Source organism: Leucoraja erinacea, chromosome 13 (genome assembly GCF_028641065.1).
Source record: "Leucoraja erinacea ecotype New England chromosome 13, Leri_hhj_1, whole genome shotgun sequence".
Taxonomy (NCBI): Eukaryota; Metazoa; Chordata; class Chondrichthyes; order Rajiformes; family Rajidae; genus Leucoraja; species Leucoraja erinaceus.
This window is the reverse complement of record NC_073389.1, coordinates 40,796,774-40,820,183: the sequence shown is the minus strand read 5'-3', so window position 1 is coordinate 40,820,183 and position 23,410 is coordinate 40,796,774. Positions and strand designations below refer to the sequence as shown.

The 23,410-nt window shown below is 39.1% G+C and overlaps 2 protein-coding genes across 3 annotated transcripts in view; one reads left to right on the top strand and one right to left on the bottom strand.

Moving 5' to 3' along the window:
- Positions 1–23,410, bottom strand: part of chd1l (chromodomain helicase DNA binding protein 1-like) — a 57,601-nt gene that overhangs the window by 26,343 nt on the left and 7,848 nt on the right. Inside the window, exons 8-11 of the mRNA XM_055645024.1 lie at positions 22,645–22,800; positions 4,303–4,395; positions 3,184–3,280; positions 2,279–2,352 (exon numbers count right to left, since the gene is read on the bottom strand). Coding sequence (XP_055500999.1) covers positions 2,279–2,352; positions 3,184–3,280; positions 4,303–4,395; positions 22,645–22,800 — 420 coding nt within the window. The remainder of the gene's footprint in view (positions 1–2,278; positions 2,353–3,183; positions 3,281–4,302; positions 4,396–22,644; positions 22,801–23,410) is intronic.
- adal (adenosine deaminase-like) lies at positions 5,781–22,980 on the top strand. Of its 2 annotated transcripts, XM_055645025.1 has the most exons (12): positions 5,781–5,962; positions 8,916–8,985; positions 9,633–9,790; positions 11,492–11,622; positions 12,070–12,130; positions 16,411–16,498; positions 16,761–16,842; positions 17,549–17,675; positions 18,972–19,052; positions 19,284–19,422; positions 20,361–20,461; positions 20,915–22,980. In XM_055645025.1, the coding sequence occupies exons 3-12, from the start codon at positions 9,758–9,760 to the stop codon at positions 21,119–21,121; spliced, it is 1,050 nt and encodes a 349-aa protein (XP_055501000.1). In that variant the 5' UTR covers positions 5,781–5,962; positions 8,916–8,985; positions 9,633–9,757; the 3' UTR covers positions 21,122–22,980. The 2 variants fall into 2 exon arrangements, with proteins under 2 accessions (XP_055501000.1, XP_055501002.1); XM_055645027.1 differs by lacking the exon at positions 9,633–9,790 and having other exon boundaries at positions 5,782–5,962.

Genomic DNA, 23,410 nt, shown 5'->3' with positions numbered 1-23,410 from the left:
CCTTGCTTTTTTACAAACTAATTTATATAGTGCTTTACACAGACTTCTATAGTGCTTTACACAGACTTACTGAACAAGTACATAGCAAGGTTCCACAAGCAGTGATAATGAACACATTTTTTGCAGAGATTAATTGAGGGATAAATATTGACCAGGACAGTGGGGAGGATCCGTCTATTCTTCTTTGAAATTAAGATTATAATAAGATCTTCCTCAGTGGAAATAAATCACTTAGTAACAGCACCTCATGTTCCATTTGAGTAGCTTACAACCCAATGGTATGAACATTGAATTCTTCAGTTTCAAGCAATAACCCCTCCCTGACCCCCATTCTTTCCTCTGCCTCCTACCCACCCCAATGCACACATTTCTACCATCATCTCTCACCACCCCAGTCACCCTGCTCCTTACCCCATTATTCATTTCCCATCCCTGATGCCTTCATTTCACTTTCATCCTCCCCGCAACCCTCTTATATCCATACCTCTCTGCCTCATGGCATTACTTTTGCTCCTTCTCTTCATTCCTTACCTGAAATTATTTTGTCTCCTTTTCATTCTTAACCTCCACCCATCTTCCAATTCTGTTCCCCTACCCCACCTGTATCTACCTATCACTTTCAATGCTTTGTCCCACCCCCATCTCTCTTTCACAGCTTGCTACTCCCTACTCCAATCAGTCTGAAGAAATCTCCAAACCCAAAACGCCGTTTGTCCATTTCCCTTCATGGATGCTGCCAGACCTGCTGAATTCCTCCATCATGTCCATTTGAATGTTAATCAGGAACTAATTTCTTGAATTAGAAATGATACATTTAGGAAAATTACATCACAATGCACTATGTATATAGGCCTGCACGATTATGGACTGGTTTACCTAATGTAACAGATAATTTAGTGTATATTACTAAATTTCATTGTTCTGTTCCCAGTACATACGACAATTAAACTTTTGATTCTTCTATTTATTTGTTGTATTGTTACATTTAATGTGCCTGTAAAGCTGCAGCAAGCAAGAATTTTGCTTAATTTAGAAATTTTGGTCCCGGTGCATAGACAGTTAAACACTCTTGTCTTGGCAATGATCCGGCTAGGGGCTGGAACGGTGCTCCGGTGGCTGGGACGGCGTTCTGGCGACGGTGACCTGAGTCCTGGGTTCAGCCGCCTCCACTGGACTGGAGGGCAGCAGCTTCGACCACCCCGGGCCGCGGTGTTTGAGCCGGCCCGTTTGCGGGGTTCGGTGAGCCGCGGGACTGTTTATGCCATCGCCCGGTGGGGAATCGCCTCAGCGCAGAGGGAGAAGAGGAGGGAAGAGACAGCAGCCCTAAGATTTTTGCCTCCACCACAGTGAGGAGGTGCTTGGAGGATACACTGTGGTGGATGTTAATTTGTGTTTATTGTTGTTTATTATTGTATGATTGTATGTATGACTGCAGGCACGAAATTTCGTTCAGACCGTAAGGTCTGAATGACAATAAAGGTATTCAATTCCATTCAACAAGATTAACATCTAGCTCACATTCACAACTGAAAATGTGTGAAAAACCCTGAAGGGAAAGAGCTGTTGATCACACAGAGAGTGGTGAATCTCTGGAACTCTCTGCCACAGAAGGTAGTTGAGGCCACAGTTCATTGGCTATATTTAAGAGGGAGTTGGATGTGGCCCTTGTGGCTAGAGGGTTCATGGGGTATGGAGAGAAGGCAGGTACAGGATACTGAGTTTGGATGATCCGCCATGATCATATTGAATGGCGGTGCAGGTTTCGAAGGGCCGAATGGCCTACTCCTGCACCTATTTTCTATGTTTCTAAAAGGCAAGTTGTAGATAGGGCAAAATAAATCTACGCACATTGCCTGGATCTCTAATGACATCCGTGGATATATCGTAGCGGCTTGTTATGCCAGCGTAGGTACTCGGGGCATCAGGTAAGTCGGGCGTTTTTTCCAGCCTGATGAAGCATGGCCGTGGATATTTTTTAATATACGAGTAAAAAAATAGCCCCGAGTACCTAAGGCTGGCATAACAATCCACTATGATATATCCACAGACTCCCACGACCTCCTACGGACTCGTTACGAACATTCTGCGAGTTTGAAAACTTGGGAGAATTCGTGAATAGCTCGGGAAAATTCGTGAAAAACGCGGGAAAGTGGGACAGGCCGTTAAATGCCACACAGTCGTGGAGAGAGGGGAGTGGAGTAGGGGAATGAGCAGGTGCCCCTATTCAACATTTCTGGCAATAAAGGAAGCATTAGATAAATTCTGTTGCAGCTTTTACCTCTATATTCCATGTAGTCCTGCAGGATATCCAGCATTCTTGTCATCTGGGAAAACAGCAACACTCGATGACCTCTGATGGATAATTTGAAATGTAATTATTTATCTTTTATTTATCTATCTCTTATATGCATGTATTTCTCTTTCTCATTCCCCCTTCTCACCATACACACTATACATATGCTTCAGTTTTAAGAGTGAAATGATGATGGATATAGACATCTTACTGATAATGGCAAATACAATACCATATATACTCTCATTCATCTGGCATCCATGGCCAACGGGATGGTTGTCAGTAGCACAAATAAGAGAATTGCTCAAAAAAAATCACTGTATATCACACATTAATATTTTATGTAAAAATGTTTAAATAAACTTCCAAATTATCTGCTATCTCCCCTACCATTTAAGTAACAATATTTTACAATGCAATTCTACATTCTATAACAATACAAATTATTGTGCCAGATTACAAATTATTTATATGTAAAAAATGTAATGATCTGGTTGAACCAGTTTCCAAAAATGAATGAACAACCATTGATCGTGCCAGTGCAAGTACACCTCCCAAACATAAAAATGTACATGAAGGTATGAATCATAACACAGCTATGCAGTTACGCATCAGTGCAAAGTAGTTATGGGTTTGCTCAGCAGTTAAATAAAATGTATGCAAAAGGCTTGCACTTTAACAAGAATCTGACACCACTTTTATGAGGTAAGCTAACATTTTCCAGTCTTCCATTCTTGAATCAGCATTATTGCTGAGTAATATGGATGCTTTGTGACATTAGGTAAAGATTTATGTAAAACTTGATTAGTTTCTGAAAAGTAATTGATTTTGGCACGATGCACATTAATCAGAGTACAGAAATTCCATGCAAAGAATTTTAATAACCATGCCTGGGATGCAGAAATGCCAGTAAAGTGTCCAGTAGATGAAGTTTACCACTCGCTTCGACAAGGTGATCGCCAATCTGAAATGGTTCTGGTTCCACACCTAAACAAAACATAAAGTGCTCACATAGATCAGACCTCCCAACATTGACTCCATCTACGCTTTATGCTGCCTCCGAAAAGTAGCCAACATAATCACCAACATACCCCAGTCATTCCTCCTCCCTGCTCCTGACAGGCAGAAGGTACAGAAGCTTGAAAGCATGCTTCTTGCCATTTGTTATCAGGGTTCTTAACAATCCTTCCATAAACTAGGGAACTGTCCAATGCACCTGTACCATCGTGGACATTGGACTTTGTCTACTGAACTCTTGCACTACAAAGCTGAGAGCTATATTCGGTATCTTCCCCTTTGCTCTGCCTATTATATTTGAGTTTAACTTGATTGTATTTATGTATAGTATATCTGATCTGTTTTGGATAGCATGCAAATTAATGCTTTCACTGTACCTCGGCACATGACAATAATAAACATACATTTAAACAAATTAGGAAAGTCTGGACTGAAATATCAAAATGTCATGAAGTTTACCCAGAGTCCTAGCCAATACGCCATCCTTAATTAACTATCAATAACAGTTAACAAATTATGCCTTTTAAGTTTTCACCTTAAACTCTGCAAATTAACTGTTACATTTTATTAGACAATAAACTACTTTACTTCTAAATTGATCAATGGTTTGTGAAGTTTTTAAGCATTCTAGGGGTACAATACAGTTTTAATTAAATGTAGGTGTAGTCTTTCTTTGCTGCCCTCTAAGCAAAACAGAGGTGTTATTGTTAATAGGTATTGGCATTGGCCAAAATCATTTAACTGTGAATGGTCAAATCTAAGATTTTTTACCCATGCCTGGGATGAATTTAAATCTGCTGGCATCTTAATTTTGGTGGTGAAATGCAGCCGGGAAACAGGCCCTTCAGCTCAACTTGCCCATGCTGACCACATGCCCCAACTACACTAGTCCCACCTGCCTGCGTTTGGCCCATAATAGTCTCAGTCATACAGCGTGGAAACAGATTTTCAAATGACTTCAAATACTCTTTGACGATTACTGCTTTGCTTACCATCAAAAAGATAAGGATGATCAACACATTTTCTAAGTTGGATTAGAATATTCATTAATCGCGCTTTCTTGCCCATTTCATTCTCAAATGCATCTGAAATGAAAATTACAGTGGTATTACCAACTAACCATTAAAAACATGTGATACAACAATGTTGTTATTCCAGGATCTTGGGGTGCAAGTTCATAGCTCTCCAAAAGTGGCAACACAAATAAATAAGAGATAAAGAAGGCATGCAGTATACTTTCCTTTATCGGTTGGGGCATTAAGCATAAAAGTTGGGAAGTCATATTGCAGCTGTATAAAACTGTGGTTGGACACATTTGGAGCATTGCATGGAGTGTTGCCACACTATGTGAAATATATTTAAAAGACTAGAGTTCCAAAAACATCTAGACTAATAAAATATGATAATGATTGTAGATTGCTTTTTAACATTAAGAATAATAACAAATAAGAATCTGGACATTTGTTAAACGGGGAATTATTACAAATTATTAACTGGAGTCCTAACCCGAAGGTCGCATATTCGTGTTTTTCCTGTACATCAGTCACTGAAAGTAAGTATGCTGATACAGCAGGCAGTGAAGAAAGCAAATGGCATGTTGGCCTTCATATTGAGAGGATTTGAGAACAGGGGGTCCTACTGCAGTTATACAGGGCCTTGGTGAGACCACACCTCGAGTATTGTGTGCAGTTTTGATCTCCTAATTTGAGGAAGGACATTCTTGCATTTGAGGGAGTGCAGCGTAGGTTCACCAGCTTAATTCCAAGGATGGCAGGACTGACGTATATATATTGACTGGAATTTAGGATGAGAGGGAATCTCATAAAAACACGTAAAAAAGGGATTGGACAGGCTAGATGCAGGAAAAATGGTTCCAATGTTGGGGGAGTCCAGAACCAGAGGTCACAGAATAAAGGGTAAGCCATTTAGGACTGAGATGAGGAAAAACTATTTCACCCGGATTTGTGAGTCTGTGGAATTGGCTGCCACAGAAGGCAGTGGAGGCTAATTCACTGATGTATTCAAGAGAGAGTGAGATATGGCTCTTAGAGCTAACGGAATCAAGAGATATGGGGAAAAAGCAGGAATAGGGTACTGATTCTGGATGATGAATGGCGGTGCTGGCTCGAAGGGCCGAATGGCCTAACCCTGTCCCTACTTTCTGTGTTCTCCAGAGATGCTATCTGACCTGCGGAGCTACCCCAGCACGTTGTGTCCTATTATTTTGTATAGATTTCTCCTGTGTCCATTAAATAGTTTTAAATTAACTGCATAAGTTAAATTTAACCTTTTAACACTGCTGCAGCTTGTGACGAAATGGAAGAAACAACTGGCTGAATTAACGATATATATATATATATATATTTTTTTTTTAAATGAAATGGGTAACCCGGCGTTGCAAGTTTATGGATCAACTGGGAGAGCAGAGACTGCAGGCGGGGTCGGGGGTTCAGGCGCTGGCCGCTGGCCGTCCGGGGGCGCTGTGGGCGGCAGCCTGAGCCAAAGATACTAGAGGAGCTCAAGGATCTTTGGCCTGAGCCTGAGCCTGAAGCAAAGATCCTAGAGGCCTGAACCACACCGCTCGGCGGGATAACAACCGGCGATTATCCGGCTTCACACTGTTCCCGTCACAAGCTGGGGGCTCTGGACCAGGTCAGTGTGGTGGTCGGTTTGAAGCGATACTGCGAGGTCCCAATCAATGAAACGTTTTGGAAGGAACTGCAGATGCCAGTTAACATCGAGGATAGGCGCAAACGTTCGTCTGACGCCGGGTGACCCCAAATGTCACCCATTCCTTCTCTTCAGAGATGCTGCCTGTCCCGCTAAGTTACTCTAGCTGTTTGTGCAAATCAATCAAAGGCTTCGCAGCCCCCAGGCCGCAGCTGCACTACCCGCCTGTCAACCCCTCCCCCCTGTCGGACAGTTACTCTGCACCATGTCCTCCTGCAGCCCCATCGACCTGCATTATCACCCCAGCCCCCACCTGCTGCCCCCGTTTCGATTGTAGCACTATGCCCTCCCACTGCCCTTGTTAAACAATGCACTGTGTCTTTTGCACCGTTGGCACATTGCACATCTTATTTTGTCTGAAAACAAATTTCATGTACATATCACAACACATTTAAATTAAAGCCCACTCCTCCCTGTCCAACATCCGTTTTAGCCCCTGTGGTACCCACTAGACCAAAGAAATCTTCAACAAATGTATGTACACCTGGTGCTCCTCCAGGAACACATGGGCACAGACGTATCCCTGGAAAAGAAACAGCCATTTACGCAGGACATCTGCACCTGTGAATGGCCACTCTGGTGACCAAGAAGCAAACCAACAAGATTCACAAACCACTCCTCCCCAACTGGCCTCCATCCATACTGAGTACACAAAAATCAGGAGCTTGGGACAGAAGTGTAAGTAGAACTGAGGAGCAGCCCTACAGGTACTGAAAGATGGGCTGCAATTCCTCTTACTTTGAATACAGATTCCTCCAAGCTACAGTAGTAGCAGCAGATTCAGAGGAGTCTATGGACTAACTTAACCTGATTGCACAGGACGTCTCTGTGCAGCACAATCCACCTGTGGTCCCCAATATAAGGGAAAAAGTCTTGCACAAAGAAACGTGGTTCTAAATCCCTCATATCCTGGTGTCAGGATGGATTGCAGATAAGGACAAGGAAGTGGAAAGTAGGGACAAGCCCTAGTGCAAATGCCTCTCTATAGATTAACTCTCAGGGAGGGTTTCAGTGCCTGGTTGGATAAACAATTTTGAATGAGTAAGGATCACCGTGGTCAAGATTGCCCCACACCCAAGTATGGTTAATTGTCAAGCACATCTTTAAACTTTGCACCTCCTACCTTAAAGCTATGCCCTCCAGTATGATATTTCCATCCAGGGAATTAGATTCTACCCTATCTATGCCTCTCATTATTTTATATATTTCTATCAGATCTCCCATCAACTATTGGCATTCCATGGAAAACAATCCAAGTCTATCCAACCTGTCCCAGTAGTTAATATCTTCTAATCAGGGCATCATTCTGGCAAACCTCTGCACCCTTTCCTATAAATGGGTGACCAGAACTGCACGCAATACTCCAAATGCAGCCTCTAAAGTCTTATAAAGCTGCATCATGAATTCGAGAAGCCGAGTGGCAGCAGCATATCAGCTGCACTACAATCCTGCCGACTCCAATGCCAGCTCGCTCCTACTATTACTTTTAAGTTGCCTTAGCATTAACGTAATGAAAAAAAACCAGAAAATACTTAACTGGTTAGACAAAACCATGGAAAGAGAAATAAAGTTACCAATTCAAGCCAATGTTTCACATTTCCTGCATCTACTGTTTCTTCTGTGCGAGCAAATTTGGATTTCTCTCAGTTCTATATCTAGCAAACCATTGACAGTGCTTATGCATCACGGATTTAATTCCACCTACTGAATTCGTAAATCTTCATGTTTATTACATAAATGCATTATATCATCATATTAATACAATTTTTGCATCGTTTGTTTCCAATAAACTGTAATTTCCCACATTCTTAACATACATTTTCCAGCTCACAAAACTTGAATACCTGTTCACACAGAAAGTCCTACTTTTCCATTCCCATCACCAGTATTAATTATAAAATAAATGATTCTCTGAAAGCTTTCCTTCATTACTCTACCTGTTCACACTCATGTTTGCATTCTATTCTGCCAAATTGTTACGCATTAACTCCAAATTTAAACTCACATCATTTCTATTTGTTACCTGATATTTCACCATTCTCACTTTAAAATCCACTCACCATGTACTTTCCTCCGAAACACCATTAAGGTCTGCAGTCCATTTTTTTACTTTACACATATTTTCATTTTTAAATGGTAAGGTGAAAACTTTATTCTGCCAATCCAGGTACAAACTACAATATGCCATCCTATATAGTTAATCTTACACCAGATAACATATCCACTTTAAAGCCCATTTCTCTCCATTACAAACTGACAGTGATACAAATATAAAATTCTGCACATTTGATTAATTCATAAACTACTCCTTACAATTTATATCAATCACATTATTTATAAATATTTTACAAAATTTCCAAACAATAATTTGTCATATGCAGAGTTGTAACTATTATATTTATTTATTTTCCATAAAACTACAATTCTTATGTTCCATGGTAAAATGTCATCATTTAATAAAATGAATGTAACTTCAATTTCACTGTCATTTCTCTATTTTATCTTATAAATTTAAACTAAACTACTATTCCAAAAAACTGCTACAATAATACTTTCTCTAGTATAGCATTTAATCCTCCTTTCAAGCACACATTTCAAGAGTAAATTAACAGCAACATCCTTATCAAACATAAAATGTAAATGTGGGTATTTAGTTAATGTGGTTATTGACTCACAAAATATTTTTATATTTTTCTCATACCTATAGTGCCAGTACAAAAACTTATATTCATTGCAGTGCATTAATATTATTAAATCACAACCTTCCTGGTTGGGAGGCCTCCCATAAATCAGTAAATTAAGGAAAAACTGGAAAGAATGTGTACTGTGCTCTTGTTGAATAATAAATTATACGCAGTATTCTTCTGCCCGTTAGGTCTAATGACGCTATTGAAAGAATAGCAACTTCTAATATTTCTTCCTCAACTGATACATCTAAAACCAAAGTAAGTAGTCACATGTTGAATCACTGTTTGCAAGACTTTGTTATGAAGAAAACCATTATTACAATTGCTTACGTAACTACTATATAATGAATTGTTATACCTGTAAATGTATGGGAAATAAGGTACAGGGTAATATATAACGCAAGTATATTTTTTATTGAGCTGTAGCCGTTGAATAGCAAAATACACAAATTTACTTACTGGCAAAATAATTTGACTTAATTTGATGATGACTTTATATAAGCTGATGTTTTTGAATTTATATTATTAATAATAATACTTATTATGCTTAAAATATATATTAATCTTGATATATGCCCCATACGAAAAACTATGTAAGACTTGAAGATCAGAATTATCCCATTAGCTGCTAGAATTCAGGATTCAATTTAAAGTGATAGAAACAGGATCTACATGGTTAAATAGGGCTATAAGGTACTTGTGGCATCTTCAAATATACATCCTGCTGCACAATGCTAAGTATTAAAGAATAAAACAATGCAAATAAACTAACCATCAGATGCGTTTTAAACTTGGACAGATATTTAAGAAGTTTTCATTTAAGAGCAATACTGCCAAATATTGTTTACTTATATTTTGTATTTGGATAATAGTCTTCATCTGCTTCTGTTTAATTTGTTCCTTAGATCAAGGTAACAACCAGCTTTTCCCACAACCAAAAAGAGTGAAAATAGTAAAAAAAAATACTTGTGATTGGAACATTCTTTACAGCAGAATACTTGATATCATCATCATCATAACTATATAAATTATGATGCAATTCCATCAAGCTTTGCCTAAAGTTGTAAGTACTTCATAAAACCTAAAACTTAGGTGTATTCAGCAATAGAATTTTAGACCCTGAAGTCAACCATGCAATTACAACTTAACCTAGTTTATTTTCAGTGGATAGTCTCTGCTTTTCGTGATTTTGTTGCAGTTAAAAAGTGTGTCTGGAAACTAATAACAGTTTGCCGTTGAAGAGACGGTCGTCAGATTCAGATTAGATTGTTTTTATATATACCAGGGTGCCTAAGGCTGTTCATTTTAATGTCACAACAAAATGTTTGACTCCTTATGTCAAGTTACAGCCTCTGCAGATGCTGCCTTTTAACATTATATGCAGCAACCGTGGAAGCTGAGCAGAAAGGCCATATACATGACATAAGTTAATATGCATTTATTACAATTTAAATACTGAACTGTCATTTTTTTTTAAAGATTAAAATAGAACTGAGATATCCTACAGTGAGTTTACAATTCTGTCAAACTTCATATTTCTAAAAGAAAAACATATTTCCCTGTGAATATATGGCTGCCTTGGGCGTAAAATGATCAACTGGCACATTTTTCACTGAAAATAAAATTAAATTTGTCACAATAATATAGCTGTTGATGATTCTGCTAAATCAGATTAATTGTGTTTATAATTATACTTAATAGAATTACTTTAGGCATTTTGGACAATTATGAAAATCAAAACAAATTCAGACACTAGTTGATATAGATTCTTAATGCTAATTAACATCTAGATTACATCTGTATTGTGAAATCTGATCCAGTTAATCAATGAGGTTGTGCTAGAAGTTGAGAAGCAAACTCTTGAAGATTTAAATTGTGTTTTTTATGACAATAAATTCCACTTGGCTTGAATGTTCTTTTTGGGAATGCTGAAAATATTCAGCAGGCCTAGCCACATCTATGATGTTGGATCCTCAATCTGAAACGTTAACTCTGTTTCTCCCTCTTTGTATGTTGCTTGGCCTGAATATATCCAGCATTTGTTTATTTTTCAGATTTCCAATATATAGGTCAGGTCGGGGGGAGTTCCCCCTGCCACGGGGACCATGTAATCCCGTGCTACCTGCTCCATGGTCGGATAGTCAGCGACTAAACCGTCTTCCCCACCTGGTTACCCAGGTGAGGAGGGGGCTGTGGACCCCCAGCAGGACCAAAAACAAGATCTGTCAAAGGGCGGATGAGTTTCTCGCGAGCCAACGGCGATCCACACTTCAGTGGAAGTTGCGATCACTGTCGTATTCACATTTATTGTCATATGCACCAATTAAGGTACAGTGATATTTGAGTTACCATGCAGCCATACAATTAATTGAACACAACACAATTAAAGAACACTGGAACTTAACATAAACATCCACCACAGTGATCACTTTGATGGAAGGCAATAAAGTTCAGTCAATCTTCCTCCTTTTGTTCACCCGTGTTTGGGGCCTTGACTCTCCGCAGTTGCCGCTACGGATGGCCCAATGTACAGGCCCTCTAGTCGGGGTGATTGAAGCTCCGACGTCGGGAAGCAATTTGTAAGCAAATTCCTGTCGGAAACCAGCACCACTGCGTCACTAATGTTTTCAACAATGATGAACGAATGAAGTATTTATAATTTTCTAGTTTTTGATTTCAATTTAAAGATAGTATGTGGATGTTTCTTGGTTTGTAAGCATAGCAAACATTGCCATAAAGTAATAATGGTCTATTTACCCATCAGGAACTCCATGCTCATCTCAACACCTGCATCAGCAGCACAACAATAGAAAAGCTGATGCTGCAGAAACCACATCTCAACATTCAGCATAACATGACCATGATCAGGAAAGGCCAAACAAGAACTTTAGAAGAGTATGTATGGATAACTATGGGTTTAAGATCAAATTTAATATCTTAAACTAATTATAAAATAAGCCAAACTTGGCAAAATATTTATGTGACAAATTTCATTCTAGATTGGGGAATATCTCAAAAAACAGCGGGACACTGGTATCATAGAACCTTCCTGCCTTATTTTTCATTACCATAGTCTGCATTTATCTACTCAGATTACAAACAAGTACGGTTGAAATTAAGTTTGCATAAATCTTCAACTATATTATTGATGCAAAGAATAGTCTACTATAGGTTTGGTCGAAAATCGTGGATGTAAACGACGTTAGTACATTGGAATTAATGCAAACTAGAAATTGCTTCTCACAAACATTACATTTATAAATAATGCAACGCATAATCAAATGAAACTTACTTTAAAAAATAGCTTTACCATTTTTTTGTTATATTATCTTTCTTCCACAGATGCTTTGACATGTTTAAAGTAATTCATCAATTAACTGACAGCGTGGAACATATCTTCATGGTAAAAGAGTCATTTTTCTTTCAAGATTAACCAAAATGTTCCAAAGTAGATATGCAGTAGTAAATAGAGATCCATCAAGTCCAGGCCACCAAAAGATATTTTTGTTAAATTATTGATCCACTTGTTTCCTTGGAGGATTATAAATTGATTATTAGGGGAACTTAGTTTGAAAAGGAGAGTGCAAAGTAGAAATATGGAGTACCAACAAAAACATTTACCCATATCTGAGAAGGAATGTGTTGGCATTAGAGAGGGTCCAGAGGTTTACTTTAATGATCTCGGAGATTATTGAGTTAATATATGATGAGCGTTTACAGCTCTGGGCCTGTACTCACTGGAGTTTAGAAGGATAAGAGAGTGATCTCATTGAAACTTACTGAATAGTGAAAGACCTGGATAGAGTGGACGTGGAGAGGATGTTTCCACTACTGGAAGAGTCTAGGACAAGAGGGCACAGCCGCAGAATAAAAGGACATACCTTTAGAAAGGAGATGGAGACATTTAAGAGGGTGCTGAGTCTGTGGAATTCATTGCCACGGACAGCTGTGGAGGCCATGTCAATGGGTATTAAAGTGAACATTGCCAGATTCTTGATTAGTGAGGGTGTCAAAAGTTATGGGGAGAAGGCAGGAGAATGGGGTTGAAAAGGAAAGAACAATCAATTCTGCTCCCATGGCTTATGAACTTACAAAACATGCACTGATCAAATGGTTTCACTGGAACTCAAGTGGAAGTGCTGCTTCCATTCACCATTCACTGAACTTTCAGCAAATCTTTCACAACGAATGCTCCACGGTGCAGCAATGTTGCTCTCTGTCAATGTTGTACCAGGCTGGGAGAAGACATTCAACGTTACAGGTAGTTTTGCTAACATGTGATAGTTGTGTTTGTTAGAATATTTTCATTTTAGAGCTCATGTTATTAAAAAACAATTGCGTCATTGTGGAAATTAGGGATAATGAATTTCAGACTCCCAATGACAAAATAAAGACATAGAAACATAGAAAATAGGTGCAGGAGTAGGCCATTCGGCCCTTCGAGCCTGCACCGCCATTCAATATGATCATGGCTGATCATCCAACTTAGTATCCTGTTCCTGCCTTCTCTCCATACCCCCTGATCCCTTTAGCCACAAGGGCCACATCTAACTCCCTCTTAAATATAGCCAATGAACTGGCCTCAACTGCCTTCTGCGGCAGAGAATTCCAGAGATTCACCACTCTCTGTGTGAAAAAGGTTTTCCTCATCTCGGTCCTAAAAGATTTCACCCTTATCCTTAAACTATGACCCCTTGTTCTGGACTTCCCCAACATCGGGAACAATCTTCCTGCATCTAGCCTGTCCAACCCCTTAAGAATTTTGAAAGTTTCTATAAGATCCCCCCTCAATCTTCTAAATTCTAGCGAGTACAAACCGAGTCTATCCAGTCTTTCTTCATATGAAAATCCTGACATCCCAGGAATCAGTATGGTGAACCTTCTCTGTACTCCCTCTATGGCAAGAATGTCTTTCCTCAGATTAGGAGACCAGAACTGTACGCAATACTCCAGGTGTGGTCTCACCAAGACCCTGTACAACTGCAGTAGAACCACCCTGCTCCTATACTCAAATCCTTTTGCTATGAATGCTAACATGTCATTTGCCTTCTTAACTGCCTGCTGCACCTGCATGCCTACTTTTAATGACTGGTGTACCATGACACCCAGGTTTCGTTGCATCTCCCCCTTTCCTAATCGGCCACCATTCAGATAATAATCTACTTTCCTGTGTTTGCCACCAAAGTGGATAACCTCACATTTATCCACATTATATTTCATCTGCCATGCATTTGCCCACTCACCCAGCCTATCCAAGTCACCTTGCAGCCTCCTAGCATCCTCCTCACAGCTAACACTGCCCCCCAGCTTCATGTCATCCGCAAACTTGGAGATGTTGCATTCAATTCCCTCGTCCAAATCATTAATATATATCATAAATAGCTGGGGTCCCAGAACTGAGCCTTGCGGTACCCCACTAGTCACTGCCTGCCATTGTGAAAAGGACCCGTTCACTCCTACTCTTTGCTTCCTGTCTGTCAACCAGTTCTCTATCCACATCAATACTGAACCCCCAATACCGTGTGCTTTAAGTTTGTATACTAATCTCTTATGTGGGACCTTGTCGAATGCCTTCTGAAAGTCCAGATATAACACATCCACTGGTTCTCCCTTATCCACTCTACTAGTTACATCCTCGAAAAATTCTATAAGATTCGTCAGACATGATTTACCTTTCATAAATCCATGCTGACTTTGTCCAATGATTTCACCACTTTCCAAATGTGCTGCTATCCCATCTTTAATAACTGATTCTAGCAAGACCTTATAATAACTTTTAGTTTATTTGTGTTACTACAAGCTAGAAGTACTACTGTATGTTGAAACAAGGAACTGCAGCTGCTGGTTTACACAAAAGAACATAAAGTATTGGAGTAACTCAGCGGGTCAGAAAGCATCTCTGGAGAACAAGGATAAGCGACCTTTGGGTCAGGACTTTTCTTCAGACTCAAGAGACGATGTTTTGAGTCAGGACCCATCTTCAAACTGGTGAAGGGTCCCAACCCAAAGCGTCATCTATCCATGTTCTCCGTTGATGCTGCTTGACCCGTTGAATTATTCCAACACTCTGTGCCCTTTAAAGTTTCTATGGTGCATTTTTTTAAAAGAGTATTGTTGCATGTTTCAATCCAATGCCTGCCTCTTTGTAGGGTACGTTGAACAATCCTTGTTCGAGGTGTACCATGGCCCTATCCCCAAACTCTACCTCCGCTACATTGACGACTGCATTGGTGCCACCTCCTGCACCCATACAAAACTCACTGACTTCATCCTTTTCACCACTAACTTCCATCCGGCACTCAAATACACGTGGAACATTTCCGACATCTCCCTACCATTTCTAGACCTCTACTATCGCCATCGCCGGTGACAGACTACTGACCGACATCTGCTATAAACCCACTGACTCCCATGGCTATCTGGACAACACTTCTTCCCACTCTGCTTCCTGTAGGGACTCCATCCCCTACTCCCAATTCCTCCGTCTACATCACATCTGCACCCAGGATGAGATGTTCCAAACCAGGGCATCGGAGATGTCCTCATTCTTTAGGGAACGGGGTTCCCCTCTTCTACTATAGATGAGGCTCTCACCAGGGTCTCTTCTATACCCCGTAACTCTGCTCTCATTCCCCATCCTCCCACTCGTAACAAGGGCAGAGTCCCCCTTGTCCTCACCTGCCACCCTACCAGCCGTCACATACAACAAATAATCCTCCAACATTTTCTCCACCTCCAACGGGATCCCACCACTGGCCACATCTTCCCATCTCCTCCCCTTTCGGCTTTCCGCAGAGACCATTCCCTCCGTAACTCCCTGGTCAATTCATCCCTTCCCACCCAAACCACTCCCTCTCCTGGTACCTTCCCTTGCAACCACAGGAAATGCTACACTTGTCGCTTTACCTCCCCCCTTGATTCCATCCATGGACCCAAGCAGTCTTTCCAGGTGCGGCAGAGGTTCACCTGCACCTCCTCCAACCTTATCTATTGCATCCGCTGCTCTAGGTATCAGCTGCTCTACATTGGTGAGGCCAAGCTTAGGCTTGGCGATCGCTTCGCCAAACACCTCCTCCGCTCGGTTCGCAATAACCAACCTGATCTCCCGTTGGCTCAGCACTTCAACTCCCTCTCCCATTCCGAATCCAACCTTTCTGTCCTGGGCCTCCTCCATGGCCAGAGTGAAGCCCACCGTAAATTGGAGGAGCAGCACCTCATATTTTGCTTGGGTAGTTTACACCCCAGCGGTATGAACATTGACTTCTCCAATTTTAGGTAGTCCCTGCTTTCTCCTTCTTTTCCCCTCCCCATCCTAGCTCTCCCACAGCCCACTGTCTGTCTCCCCCCCCCCCCCCCCCCCCCCCCACATCAGTTTGAAGAAGTGTCTCGACCTGAAACATCGCCTATTTCGTTCGCTCCACAGATGCTGCCTCACCCGCTGAGTTTCTCCAGTATTTTTGTCTACCTTCAATAGAAGTGATTGTTTGTTAATTTCAATGTCTACCTGTGATAAAAACCGACAGACTGCGTCTGATCATTATGGGGAAGCTTATGGAAACGTATTTTTTTCCCCTTTTTTTGCAAGGCAGCTGTTTTCTGCTTCTCAATTTTCAAAGTAACTTTAAGTGGTTCTCTCATTCCTGATCAAAATCACATTATGACTAATATGCTGAATTCTTCCAGGTGGCAAAAGATGTTATTAAAGAATTTGCAGCTGATGGTGTAAAATATCTTGAACTGCGAAGTACACCACGAGACGGAAACACTACAGGTATAATCACAAGATTATGTAAATATATTGAAACAAGCGTAGGCAATTTATTCAAGTCTCTACTCAATATTGGTTATTTAAAAACCCAGTAGTTTTATACCTAATGTTAGCGTGAGATGGGAATAAAAACAAACAATGCTGGAAAAACTAAACGTCAGGTAGCATTAGTGGAGAGGACTAAATGTTTTAGAAGAGTGATTTTGACTTGATGTTACATAACCTGTTTACCAGTCAGCACTCCGTGCTTTTATTGCTTACACAGGGATGAGCAAGAAGTCATATGTTGAGGCTATACTTGAAGCCATAAAACAATGCAGACAAGAAAATGTGGACATTGATGTAAGGTACATATCTTTTTACTGTTACCAGCTGACTTTTACTGTTACCTGCTGAAATTATTCAGGGGCATTTATTGGTAAGAGGTCCTTGTGTGTTGGAAATCATTTGAACAACCAAATCATTAGTTTTGACACAATTTTAATTTTGTTTACATAATCATAGGCATTAAAACAAAATGACGTAGAAAGCAAGTTGCTGACATTTCTAATTTACGTAATACTAGGAATTAATTGGTGGACCTTGACAATAACTGCAGGAAATTGTGAAGTTTAGGAGATGCTGCTTTTTGGTTTTAGTGTTTGTGATATTAGGGTGAAGATGGGGAAAGATTGGTTACAGTGAATACAAGATTTGGACCTGTACTCTGGAAGAGTATTCTTGTTTGAGATGGTGGGCTTGAGAGTTTGGGAACACGAGCATTAAGTTGCAAATGATAGATAGGACAATTCCTCTGGTGAGTGATCCTAAAGACTGTCATAATAGTGGTGTCTTAAGGTCTAATTGGATTGAAAATAAAATACTAGGATTTTAAAGCCGCAAAGTAGTGTCAAGGGTCTGAGGCTATCAGAGTTCCCATTTGCAAGCACTGTGGTGAAATCCAGTTTTCAAGGAAGAGGATCTATTCAGTGGCAGCTTTTATTCATTTTTATTGGTCATCTCAAATGCAAAAAAACCCAAAAAGACCAACAACATTAATTTTTATTCCCCTAGATTTCTATTATCCATAGATAGAAGAGGTGGACCTACTGTTGCCATGGAGACTGTGAAACTTGCGGAAGAATTCTTTACATCCTCTGATGGGCTAGTAGTTGGTCTGGATCTAAGTGGAGATCCAGAGGTGAGTAATTTATTTCTATCTACTGTTCCGACTAATTCAGAGCTGCAGGGCACAGTGTCTTATCTTATTCAATTGTTATCTTGGCTCTTTCTACTTATCTGAACATTTATTGAAAGATCACTTTTCCCATGAACTGACAGTATTCAAATATAAAGGACATCTATTTCAGTTAATCTTTACATGTCTATTAAATTTTCATATATTACACCTAATGGCTGCACAGTGGCGCAGTGGTAGAGTTGCTGCCTTTCAGCGCCAGAGACCCGGGGTTGACCCTGATTGTGAGTGCCGTCTGTATGGAGTTTGTACGTTCTCCCTTTGACTGCGTGGGTTTTCTCTGGATGCTCCATTGTCCTCCCATATTCCAAAGATGTGCAGTCTTGTAGGTTAATTGGCTTCTGTAAATTGACCCTAATGTGGAGGATAGAACTAGTGTTGGGGTGATTGTTGGTCCGTACAGATCCATTGGGCCGAAGAGCCTGTTTCTTCACTGTATCTGTAAACTATACTAAAGTAAACCTAGTCCTTGTCAATTTCAGATATGCTATCTGAACAGCCACACACTCACAATGTCAGCCGTACGTTATTGGGAGCATTGGTAAACATCACACCTTCCTCCAGGGCCCTCTCCTATGGTGTCCAGTGAATCCTGTTCACAGTGAGGTGGATTTGTTGTCTTGTGATGGCAAGTTGTGAAATATCAATAGTTGGAGTGCAGCCAAAGCCAGGGATAGGAACCTGGGCTGGGTGCTTTTTAATGTTTAGAATGCATATTCTACATAAATAAGTAAAACTTATCTGGCTTCCCAAGTTCTGTAATCACCAGTATTTTAACAAGTTAGTTCATATAACAGCTACATGAATGCTAACATGGGAGTGTGGCTGGAACCGGGAGCAGATCAAATAACCAATCGAATGCAATGGATGATGGTAAAAGTCAGAAGCTCATCAGTCTCCCCCTCTGTAAGGATGTGATAAATTAAAAGCTGAAACATACAAAGAATTTTTACATCCATGGAGGAGTGAAACGCTGTATGTCGCTGGAGTGCTAGTATAATTGCCGATGGCCTTACAGATATAGTCATAGTGATACAGTGTGGAAATAGGCCCTTTGGCCCAATTTGCCCACACCGGCCAACATGTCCCAGCTACACTCGTCCCTGCACTTGGTCCATATCCCTCCAAACTTGTTCTATCCATGTACCTGTCTATGTCTGCTTATCTCAATAATGGATTCCATGTACGTGGTACAGTTCAGGGCTAATTAGAACTAATTTTTGTTTTCTCCATTTTAAGGTAGGACATGCTAAAAGTTTTATTGATCCACTCAATGCAGCAAGAAACATTGGTCTTAAGCTTGCTGTGCACATGGCTGAGGTAAGGATTTTAGAAATTAGATAAATAACTATTTTGAATCTGTACTAAAATGGAAAATGTACATTCCTAAAATGTTGATCTGATTATATTTATGAAAATTGTACATTGCATTTGAATAACGTGATAAATATAAATGAAGCATTCTAAATAAAAATTGTTAATCAAGAAACATCAAAACCTCTTTTGATTTGAAGAACATTAACACAACCAATTAATTATACCCTCATTAAGGTCCAAAATAAAAATGAAGAATGGGAATTGTTTCTTGGTCTTCCGCCAGACAGAATAGGCCATGGCACATTCCTTCATCCTGAAGCTGGAGGTTCAGACCAGCTGGTCAACATTATTAAGAAACATCAAATACCCATTGGTAACTACATTTAAATTTTTTGTCCAAGCAGTGGTTTTATATATAACGTACAATTTATGGAGCAAATTATATTCATGTAATGCTATTCTATACCACAGTGTCTATTTCGCATCACTTTTACTTAAAATTATGAATTCCTGATTAAGCTTTGAGCGAAAGTTCCTCTCATTTCATGGATGGAAATACAAGGGAAACCAATTCTCAGGTCATTTAGAAGCCTCTTTCTAACTTTCAGTACAACTTTAAGAACCCGCAGAATATGGAACCCAATCTTTGTACCAATGGCTAGAGATTGAGGTGTGATGATCGAGAAGATTGCAAAACATAATGAAAAAGAACAAACTTGCACTAACACAGCACTTTTCACAATCTCACAATATTTCAAGATGCCATGCAGCTAATTAAGTCCTTCAGGGACGAATAGCAGCATGATTTTTGCACAGAATTATGATGAAATAATCAATGTCCATTCTGGTACTGCTTATTGAGAGATAAATGCAAGCTGTCTCCAACAGAACAGCATGTTATATTGCACAGTAAGTGTTACATCCTTTGCAAATCATTTAAAGGGTGAAATTGTTTATTTAAATATCACCAAGGAATTTACAATGTGAACAGCAAGGAAGGGAAGGTTATAATAAAAAACAGAAAGTGTGGGTGATGTGTAGCAGATTAGGAAGCATCTATGGAGTGGAATGGTTAATTTTTCAAGTGGATCACCTTTCATAAAAACTGGAAAAGTGAGAAAATAGCCAGTTCTGATGAAAATCATCAACCTGAAACATTAATTCTGATTTTGTATCTTAAAACACAAATGCTGCTTGACTGCTGAATATTTTAAGCATTTTCTAATTTTATTGCTGTTCCAGCATCTACCATTATATTGTTTTTCAGAGAAAAGGTTATTCTAAATCAATTTACATTCACCTGTTTTCTAGAGCTTTGCTTAACATCAAATGTCAAGGGTCAAACTGTCTCATCATACAATTGCCACCATTTTCAATACTGGTACAATCATGGACACCCGTGTGTGCTTTGCGTAAGTCTAGTTTATTTTTGATGGAATTAAATGATAGTAATATTTCAACAATATTTCAATAAAATATTGTTGAAAGTTTGCATTTTAATATTTTAATTTATAGATATTTAAATTAGTAACTCCATGAACGAGATATTAAATGGGTAGGATTTGGCGGTATATTTCAACTACGATATTAGTGTGTTTACACAGCATTAAAACAAATACATCTGTCTTAATTGCCTTTATCTCCAATAAATACATATTTTACTAACCTGCAAAATTCATTATATGCAGGTTAATTTGTTATTGTAGATTTTAATAGAAAGCAAAACAAGAACAATGACTGAATTATTATAACAACTAACAAAAGTTAGTTAAGAAAATAGTTTTTATCAAAACAGCTAGCCATGTTGTAAATGTTTTGAATATTGTAAAAGTAATTGTTACTAATCATTTTCCTCTGTTCTTCAGACCGATGGTAAAGGTGTTTTTGCCAGCAATTTGTCACAGGAGTATCAGATTGCAGAGTCAGCTTTCAACCTGTCTAAAGCTCAGCTATGGGACCTGTCTTTTCGGAGCATTAATTACATCTTCGCTCCAGAAAGTGTAAAATCTCACTTGAGAAGTCAATGGAATGACCTGAAACCAGGACTATTTAACGAAGTACTGCACAAGTAACCCTTCCCCATGAGAGTTGCCCTTTTTGTTTTTTACATCACTGATTACAGATGAGTTTAGCTGATGCATCGCTCCTTCAAAACCAGAAATAAAATTTACAGAATAAGTTCCTTCTTATATATTTTAGAGAGAGCACAATATTAATGGAAAACAATTCCTGCTATAAACTGTTATATTCTTTTATGACAAAGCAAAACATGTTGATAAATGTTTTAAATATTGCTAAAGTAAATGTTGTTGATCAATTTGGAAATGCTTCTTGATGAGTCAAAAATGTAACTGAATACTTTAAAAACACAAATAATTTAACTGCTTTCTCTATCTGTGCAGATATTAACGAGGCACTTCCTGCTTTTCATCTATATTTAGGTGCGATATCGCTTCAGGAGCAAAAATTATGCTTTCTTAAAAACACGTTAAACTCAGCACAGTTTGCTGCTTCTGCATAATTAACTCAACAACATCAATTTTCCCTATGAACAGAAACTCTTTTAGATCCATTCCCAGGAATTGGCAGTAAATGGATATTTATCAGCCATCCCCAAATGAATTGGCAGTCATCTGCCTTCATAAACTGCTGCAGACAAGATTGCAATTACGTGTTGTCTCTTGACTGAACAGTAAATGCTTTCATTGTTACCAAGTAGCAATTTCACTATAACTTAAATCACTGAAGCTGAATAATATCAACAATAGTTACTGTAAGTACACGTAACATTTTAAATATTGGCTTGGATTTTACTGGCACAGCCTGCAGCCAGTGCTTCCCCTCTCTGTAACTTAGCCAAAGATTGTCCAGTTGTTCATTAAGTTGAGTGATGCTGCTTTGAGCTGCAATAGTTCCTCAAACAATGCAGTGAAGTGACACAGGTGGATCAGAACATGCGATGCCCCAGATTTGAAAGCCATCAAAGTTTCATGAACATTTCTGACGTTCAGAAACAACTTAAAACTAAAGTTAACATTAACATTTTTTAACGAAATAAAATCAACGACAAACAAATACGAATATCAAAGAACCATGAATCATTCAACAATGTAATGCTGAAAGCCCCCTATCTTATTCTTCACTTCCCCGTAGTGGCATTGCAGATATTCAAGAAGCAGCTTCCCCAAAATATCCCAGGCAATTTCAGCAAGAACTGCCCTGCCAAATATGCTGAATGCTGCCAGGAAATGGTGTAAGTTGACCAGTAGGCCTGTGAATTCCACATTTGCAGGGGAGTCTCCGATTCCATGGAAATTGCTTGAGAGTGACATGGACATCTTAAGTAGATCAGTTGGTGCACACAGGCATGATATTCAGGGTTTTGCCAACATTAGTTATAATGTATGGCAAAACTGTGCAGAAGCATCCGCATAGTCAGACAAAGTGCTGATATTACAAATGTTATTGTCTAAATGCTTTTTTTTAAAGTTTCAAGTTGAATTTATTGCCATATATACGTGCAATGAGGCACAGGTGCATGAAAAACGTTCATCAATTAAAAGATCCAGCTTAGAGAGAGAGATTTAGTACTCACCCAAGTCCTTCATCAGTATGGCTTTATAGTACTTTTTCTGCAGTGCAGACATCCCATGATACAAGACAACATCTATCTTTTTTGGTAGTTCAGAGAGAACATCAGCCTTAATTCTTCTGAGGAGGAATGGTTGCATTAGACCATGCAGATCTTTGGCTAGGGTGAGAGAAAAATAAATGCAATGAAAATCAAGATAAATCTCAGGTGTAATAACGCAAATGGATATTCTAATTTTAAAATATTAAATTAAACTAAAATGTACATTGGTGAAACCATGATTATTTTTACTTGTTTTAAAATGGAAATTTGATGATAAATAAAAAGATTAAAATAAAAGTTTGCATTTACTAAGGGCCTCAAATTAATCCAAAGCATTTTACACCAATTATACTTGAAGTGTAATCACTGATGTTGGACATGCACAGTAAACTCCCTCGAACAGCAATGTAATAAAAATCAGATCATCTGTGTTGTAACTATGTTAATTGAAGGATAAATATTGGTCAGAACATTAAGTATAACCTCAGCTCTATAATGTGAAATATTGACATATAGTATTTTACATTTACCTTTAAGGATAGGAGGATCTTCAATTTAGTTTTTCCCTAAATTAATGCAACTCCAACTGTCAGTAATAAGAGCCTAGATTTTTGTGCTGATCCATGGACTTCAACCCATAATGTTATGACTCAGGGAGTACTACTAACTGAGCTTTTATTGACACCCGGATATAACATTTTTACTTTTAATTTTTTTTAAAAAGTAA